Below are 8,630 nucleotides of genomic sequence, written 5' to 3'. Positions count from 1 at the left end.
GCATTGGCTTTAACAAATTGGCCATTCTAATAACATGTGTTGGTTCCCATCTTATGCATCAAAGAAAATAATAAGATGTCATTGGTGTGACATCAAGGCCATAATTGCTGAGGAAATTTAATGTTGACTTTATTTTGTATGATCCGAGGATCGTCTCAAGCACTAAATGAAGGTAAATTGATATAAAATGATAATAATAATAGTTGAGACATCACTTTAGTATAGCAGTTCTTGCTTTCACCTTGGGCATTATGCTCTCTGTAACATAGGTTTAGTATACTCTCAAGCTCATGATATATATGTATAGAGAGAGAGTTTGGATGGAAGAGAGTTGAAAAATTGTCCAATAAGTTTATATTTGAGAAGGTCAAATTGATAGGAATACAATGTTGCCAATGGCATTCACCTGCAATCTCGAGGCCTAAAAAGATGATCGGTTTTTCGAAAAGACAAACCTAGAAATACAATTGAACATGAACAAAGTGTGGGATCAAAGGGTGGCCAAAGTGTGGGATCAAAATGGTTTTATTTTGAAGTTTAAATCATGCTAGGACACGTAGGAGAGGTTCGAATGACATGAACATGGCATGATGGATGGGGGTGTAGAGGTGGGCATTTTTGAGAGCATAGGAAGACCTCATGATGCTTAAATTAATCATGTAGTGGTAAAGTATGTATGTAAATGTTTTCAGGTGGAGTTATTTGCCTATTTGCTCCATTGCATCATGATCATATAAAAAATATAATACCACTTTCAACAAGAGGAGGATATGTTTCTGAAAAATCAGTATTTGCTTTTTTTCTCTTATAATTTTACTCTTTACTAAATTTTTTCTTGATTGTTGTATCAAAAATCCATGCTTAAATCCCGTCCTCACCAAAATTTGGAGGCTAAGAATATTTAGAGGTATCATATAGCCTATCATTTATAAATCTCTTTTATGAAACAAGTGGTTAAAATAATTGAATTCTATGCTAGCTTCTTATACAATGATTTACTCACTTCATATGGGGGGTCAAAAATCAAGAAGCACAGTTGATATGCTCATTTTATTTATTTATGAATCTATTGGACATGGCCATTGCAACCTAATTAATACACTTACCAAAACCACACTTGATAATATGCTGTCTTTTTTGCCTTTTCACCCTCATTGAGAAACATAATTGGTAAAATTTAGAGTAGCTTGATTTTGTAAAATTATCTTCATAAAATTGAAACAGAGCCTTTCAGTTAGTACTAATCCCAACTCTAAGAACATTCGAAAAGCCTTTTGTATGAAACAATGGCGTGTGCTTCCATTACCAAATAGCAATTCCTGTTCACTACCTTTAAAAAAACTACTCCATACCCCATACCCTTCTTTCATATCCTTTATAACCTCAAACTCCTTTCATATCCTCTTATATTATAAATAAACGTCTCTATATAAACTCTAATAAATCACAAACAAACAAAAAAATTTGAAGAAACACGTATTAAATCTGAGGTATATTCATCAAATGAACTCCAAGTAAATTGATCATTGGCATTACAACCATCCATCAAACATTTCCTTCCACTAAATGTGCATTGTGCGTGCATGTAGCATAAAGATAAAAAAGGAGAGAAGAGCTTATTTGATAGCTCATATCCTCATCATTATGTGACACTTTCTTGGAGAACCACCTCTATCAAGAATTAAATACCTTTATAAAAGCCTTCTTCCTTCGAATAATGAACAGTTGCGTATGATGGATTTCCTGCATATAAAATCGTTGCAATTCCTTGGAGAAATCACCATAGCAAAATCTAACACATCTGGCCATTTCAGCGAGCACAACACATCTAGAACTCCCCACAATTAGCTTTAGTCCCCATAAAAGGACCATACCAGCAAAGAATGGATCCCATTTGCTTTCTTTCAGCACTCACTGGTCCCCTTTGGACCTACGTAATCCTTTGCATTGAAGCTAGGATGCCCCCAAGCATGGATCAAATGGCTAAGTGTAGTTGCCTTAGGACAGATGAAATAAGCCAATCCGAGCTGCACATTGAGCACAATCATAGCTAGATAATCCAAGTCAGGCTCACCCCTCGCGTCGCCTGAAAGAAGATCTCTTCTTAATCTGCCATTACATCTTGAACCTTAAACTCATTTCGGGTAATGAATCCTTTAGTTCTAGGGTGCCTTACCTAAATAGGAAGGAACAAATTTCCAGGGATCTTGTGACCCTGGGCTTTTCTAAGTTTTCTTTATATTTGCCTGCATGCCATGCAAGGTATCTGTACTGTTTGATAGTTATTGTTTCATGGAGTTTGAGGTCCCTTGTTCATCCCAGCTTTCCCAAGAATATGGTCCCTACCAAACATCTCATTTAGAATAAGCCATTTGTATTGAGAGACTCCACCACCATCACTTCTCCCACTCAATGCTGGCTGTGGTCCCATAATTTCATAATGACTGGTCTGTGAATATGAATGCTCCTCCTGCCATTGGGTATTGAAAATCATAAAACAAGAGGTGTATAGGATTGTGTGTATGAGTCCTCTTCCTAAAGCCACAGTACTCAAAATCCTAGAAGGCTTCAGAGTTTCAGCATTAGAGAAATGTGAAGGTGAAGGCAGGAGCTTTACTGTGGCCATATGGGAGTTGATTAAAGAATGGTTTGAAGTGAAGGCAGGACCACATTTTTTAAAAACGAGGGAGGAAGACACAAGAGATTATGATGGGTGGGATTTGAAGTTAAATAAGAGTTGATTTTGTCCACATTCAAGGGCATGTTGGCATGGAATTTATCTAGTTACCTAAGTAACATATGATAATAGAAGATTCAAGACTTCCATTCCACCTGCAACATGGAGTTTCTAGTTTTTTAAATCTCCTATGCTTTCTTTACAATTAAAAGATAAACAAGCGTCTGAACCACTGAAAGGAAGAGATGCATAAACTAATGGTAGGAGGCACCAGCCAGAGGACAACAGATGATGAAAGAAAGAATGAAATATTAAACCTAACATGTGAGGAGAGACACAGACCATGTGACAGATCAACAGAGTTAACTCTAAAATAATGCCATGAATCATAATTAATTTAATTAATTTGGATGTCTAGGTGTGACTCTTTTGTACCAAGTGCAAATATGGACGCCAGATCATAACCCTTGTATTGAGGCAGGACGATTGTGGAGCCATGCATAACATGCAACTGACTCACCAATGGTCGTTCGATCGTACTGTGCTCCAGGATGGACTCCAACCGAACACCTTAACCACAGTAAACATACAACAATACTGCAGATGTATGTAGTAAAACATAAAGCAAGCACATAAAGAGACTACAACAACAAAGACCCACATGATGCTAGTAATGACAGAGAGGCCTACCTAAATCACAAGAAGAATTGGTGAATGACTCTAAAGAAAGAATGCATTCTGCCGCACCAAAGAATTTGATTTTCATGTCGATTGCTATCGTACTGAGGCATAAGAATGAAAGGGACAAATGCTTCACATGAAAGAATGTAATCTCCAAAAGATTGGAGGACTAACATCAGTCTCTTAGAGGCGAACTCAAACAGATTTAGAACCTTGACCACAATGTTAATAATTTTTTTCCAGCAACCCAAAGTTATCGAGTTTGTTATCTTTAGAGTCATGGAAACCATGAACCATACCTTACAACTTTGAGTTAAACTGTACTAAGAATGAGACACTATCTTCGAAACCACCAGCAGCACTTGAAGCAAATTTTGACGACATATTACCAGAGCTGTTGCTGATTTTGATGCACCAAACAAGAAAGTAAAGAGTAATGCAGAGAGTAAAACACAGAAATGGGTTCCTTAACTGAAACAGGACAAAGGTTTCAACTGTCAAAAGATTTTATCCCCAATACTGCAAAAATGTATGCTTGATATGAAAAACACCTGCGTCGGAAGAAGGAGATAAACATCGGCTGAGAGCTTAGAAGACATGCCCCTGTAAATACTCGAGAAGCTTGTGATTCGGACAGGAAATCATATAAAAGTTATATGGGTGTAATAAATGTCTGCTGGTCGTTTTGGTAGGTGTCACCTAATCCAACCCACTTAATAGTGAAAAAAGAGACTTGGCCTACTCATACAAAGGCTGGCATTAAATGGTCAGTACAGAACAGGTTAAAACCAGCATAAAATGTGACACAATCACCAACATAAGTAGGCAAAAACAGGATCAAGAAACCACAACACCAAATGAGAATAACCTTCTCAGACAACATTTTCAAGCAACTTTCAACCCTCAGAGGACCACAAAAGCAACATCAACTTTGAGAATGATTCTTGACAGCTGACGCAACAAGCGAACAAATAAATTCAGATCATTCGGCGGCAGCACCATTCCATTCTAATTTTTCAGTAAGTTCTACTTTTCCATGAATTCTTTACAAAGGTTTCCTGTACGAATGATGGAAGAACATGGACCAAAGGAAAAACCATTTAATGCTAATACACATTTCAAATTGTTCCGGTAAGGAATGATAGAATGGTCGATGGTAACAATGATATGCACTGAGCCAGTCTACTCATCAGACATGAAAATCCAAAGTCACCAATTTTGAAGAGGCAGTCTCTGCTAGGAAACAGATAATACTCCGAATACACTACAAAACTTCCCAAAAATTATTTGGTAGGCCTGATGTCTGTACTAAACAAAGCAAAGCACCATTCTTTTGCATGGGTCATTCAAAGAAACAAGGGAAGACTAATGCAAATCCCTATAACTAGTATATCGAGACACAATTACGAACATTATAGCCATAATTTTTCCTCAACCGCAAGCAAGACCCGAGAAAGTGAGAATAGTGATAAATTTGATCAGAAACACAGGTGGCTCTTTTCTACCATCAATAAGGTTTTTATCATGAGCAGTTGTGAATATGAAGTAAATGCATAAAACCAATGACAGAACAGTACAGTTGGCAATGACCTATCAATGCGACCATAACAACTTTGTTTTCAGATGAAACTGAATCAGTACTTAGAATATCGAAATGAGCAGTAAAATCACTAACAATGCATGATGAGTACTAGAAAATTATCCCATGCTGCATCCACAATTTGTCAATTTAATTGAAGTTTTTCTAGGGTGTTAAACTCCGCAGCCAACGGCTATCCTTCAGGTCAAGTGTGCATCCACATGAACCAGAAGCAAAAACTGCTTCTTAGATAACGTCAAGAGAACATAATAAACATTACTACCAATGTCCAAAACGATCACAAGAAGGCGAAACTAGAACTATACGGACTTCCCAGTTTGTTAAATTGTATCTGAAACAACATGACAAGCAAGTGGAGAGCAACTACTGGAAAGATAATGTCATATTCGACAACAAAACAAGTTGCCACCATTGAACATCCACAATTTGCAATTGGTCTAAGGCCTGAGATAGTGAGACTAACTTGAGTTTAATAACATGCCTGTGATAAGGGAGCTCCTTCAGCACCTCCAAGCCGACACCGAGACGAGCTCCATGCGCTGCCAGCAGAGGGACAGCGACGCCTGGCGCTTCTCCACATGGAATCCCCTCACCTGCACCCTCTTCAGGAGGCACTCGGCTTGCGTCTCCGCGAAGTTGCTGAACTGCACCGGCACGAAGCCGGCCGAGGGAAAGAGTGTCCGCCAGGGGAGCAGCTTGTCGGCATTCCGGTGGCGGCCCAGCACGGCGTTCTCGATCCTCGGCTGCACCAAGAAGCGCTCAATCTTGTTGGCCGACTCCAGGTTGGTGCCCGCTGCGTCGATGGAGTCGAGGAGGACAGTGTACGACTGGAAAGCATGCCAGAAGTGCTGGGGGAAAGGCAGGTCACTGCGGTCGCCGCCGTGATCGACGGAAATTACGATCTTTGGGGAGAGTTGCTTGACGAGGCGGAGAAGGGTGGGGACGGGCGGGTGGACGGCGGAGCCGACGGGGATGTTGACGGCAATGGCTTCATCGGCGCTGGCGGAGGATAGGCTGAGGAGGAGGGAGGGGTCGAAGGGGTCGAGGCTGAGGAGATTGAATTCGAAGGGGATGTTAAGGTCGGCGGCGAAGTGGGCAAGGTTCTCGCGGGTGAGGTGGAGCTCGAGGGGGTGGTGGGAGCAGGGGGAGGCGAAAGCTGTGATCTTTAAGGAAGGGGAGGCGGCGCCCGCGGCGGTGCAGCGGCGCTGGGCGAGCTCCTGCATGAAGGCGGACCACTGTCCGCCGACGCCGATGTCGAAGTCGACGACGTGGATGCGGGGGGCGGCTTCGAGCTCCTCAAGGAGGGCCTGGACGGAGGTGAAGTTGGTGAACTGGAGAACGGGTGAGACGTCGGAGAAGGCCTTGACCGTGCCGAGCTTGAGGACGACGTCGAAAGGGGTGGCGAGAGGGGACGGAGGGTGGTTGGGGGCAGCGGGGGACGTGAGGAGGTGAAGAGCCTCCTTGAAGTAGAAGGCAGAGCGAAGGAGGGGCTTCCCCACGGGGGAGGGGAGCTGCTGATTGAGCCGCGCCAATATCCCACGGGCGCTAACGGTGTTCCCGGCCTCGACGAGCTCCGCCACCTTCAAGAGCTGCTCGACCAATGCCTGCTGCTGCTGGTGCTGCTGCTGGTGTTGCTGCTGCGCGGCGGCGGCTGCGGTCGCCGCTGCCTCTCCGCCGGAGGCCACCTTCGAGCGCTGCGGAAGGTGGAAAGGAGCGACATTTAGCGGCGGGAAGGGCTGCGGCTGGGGTTGGCCGCGGCGGAGGAAGAACTCGGGGCCAGGGGAGGAGGCGAAGGGGGACTTTGGGGCCATCTGGTCGACTGATAGTGGGTGGTGGCGCTTGGTCTGAGGCGGGAGGAGGTGGACCGGCGGCTGGGCGTCGAAGTGGGGGAGGGGAAGGAAGAAGGCCGGGTTTTGCGGCGCCTGAGCTTGCTGGTGCTGGCTGAGAAGAAGGCTCGGGCCGAAGAGGAGCGGCTTCTCCTCCACGGGATCCTGGTGGAAGACGCCGGGCGGCAGGGAAAGCGGCAGCGGGAGGCTGTTCGCCGGCACCGGAGGGAAGACAGCAGCGGTGTTTGGCGTGTTCCCGACCCCAAAGGTGGGAACTTTGACGCTGCCGCTGCTGCAGCTAATGAGGCCGAATCCACCGGCGGATGTAGCAGAGGAGGCGAATGGAGACGGATTGGAGGAGGAGATCGAGGCCACTGCTCCTCCACCAAGACCGCCAATGGGGTCAAGGCCGAAGCCCGGATCGACAAGGCCGAAAGTTCCGGCGGAGCTGCTGCCGCAGTCGAGCTCCGGCGGAGGGATCAGGTGGTGCTTGAGTCCGGCGGCGTCGTCGATGTCGCTCATGATCCAGCGGAGGAAGTTCGGCTCTTGGCCAGGGGACGCGGCAGACTCGGAGAACATCGCCTCCCAGTCCTCCACCGCGCCAAGGCCGACACCGCCGCACTTCCCGCCACCGCTCTCCATGGCGGCGGCCGGGATGGGCTGGAGCTCGGCCGCCCACTCCTCCTTCCTGGCCTCCTCCGCCGAGGGGATGGCGGCGGAGCCCGACGCGGCGGCGGGGGGCCATTTGCGGGTGCCGGGATTGTCGGAGACCGCCGCCACGCCGGCGGTGTCGGAGGAAGCGCCGCCGCCGCCCAGGGAGGAAGACAGGGTGGAGGTGGACGTTGGGGGGCTAGGACTCCTTCTATTATCCAGCACCGACCGAGGCTCCGACCCCTCCGGCTGTCCCTTCCGCCTCTTATTGTTCCCACAACCGCCGCCGCTGCCCCAAAAGAGGCTCTTTTTCTCTTCCCCTCCTACTAAGACTTCCAAGGCCCCCTCCTCTTGGAGACTAAAGGGCATCCCCCTCATCTAATACCTCTCCACCACATACAAAAGCCCTCTAGCCCCCAAACTCCAACTCCCACCACCTTCTTCTTCCTCTCTCTCTCTCTCTCTCTCTCTCTCTCGCTATTATGATATAGGCTTTGAGAACAGTAGCAGCGGTAGTAGGACTACTGGATGGAGATAATGAAGATCTGGACTTTGGCTTTATATTTGGGTTATTTGTTTTGTTTGTATGTACCTGTCCAACTATAGGAGGGTAATAGTTATTTTGTAGTGGGAATAATGGATTTCTCCAATCTCACAGGGCACTTCTCCACCTCTCTGTTCTTCTCTCGCTCTCTCCCTCCTAAGTCTTCCTCATCTTTTCCCCTCCTCTTCTTCTTCCTCTCTCTCTCCCTCCTCTCGTCTCCGGGTCGATGGAGTTGTAGGAGATGAAAGAGGTTGTGGGCGTAGAAGCCGTACTATGTATCCTTCTCCTCTCTCTCTCTCTCCCTCCCTCCCTGGTGCTATGGATGCGTGCAACATAAAAAAGTGGTAAAGTGCTTCCCTCTCCTCCCCTTTCTTTCTCTCTCTCTCTCTCTCTAGACCTCGTCTTATTTTTTATTTTCCTTTCATTTTAAAATTATTTTTTAACTTTTGAAAATAAATAATTATTTTCTTTCTTCCTTCCGAGAGGGTGTATTCATCTCTCTCCGGGTTCAAAGATTTCTGCCACCCCACATCCTCCCTTTCCCCTTTATTTTCCTTAGTTTTTTAACGAATATATATTAATTTAAAACTATTTATTCTTTTCTTCCAAATTTTTATTTAGTTCATACATATATTAAAGTATCTGCCTGTT

At 45.5% G+C, this 8,630-nt stretch overlaps 1 protein-coding gene across 1 annotated transcript; it reads right to left on the bottom strand.

The window, feature by feature from the left end:
• Nucleotides 1–5,177: 5,177 nt before the first annotated feature.
• On the bottom strand, nt 5,178–8,296 carry LOC103712252 (scarecrow-like protein 27). The gene has a single exon (XM_026806639.2). The coding sequence runs from the start codon at nt 7,811–7,813 to the stop codon at nt 5,459–5,461; it is 2,355 nt and encodes a 784-aa protein (XP_026662440.2). The 5' UTR covers nt 7,814–8,296; the 3' UTR covers nt 5,178–5,458.
• Nucleotides 8,297–8,630: the final 334 nt, after the last annotated feature.

Source organism: Phoenix dactylifera, chromosome 17 (assembly GCF_009389715.1).
Source record: "Phoenix dactylifera cultivar Barhee BC4 chromosome 17, palm_55x_up_171113_PBpolish2nd_filt_p, whole genome shotgun sequence".
NCBI lineage: Eukaryota > Viridiplantae > Streptophyta > Magnoliopsida > Arecales > Arecaceae > Phoenix > Phoenix dactylifera.
This window is presented reverse-complemented; position numbering and strand designations above follow the sequence as displayed.

Coding starts and splice junctions, on each gene's coding strand:
- LOC103712252 (XM_026806639.2), bottom strand. CDS start 7,813: ATGAGGGGGATGCCCTTTAGTCTCCAAGAGGAGGGGGCCTTGGAAGTC.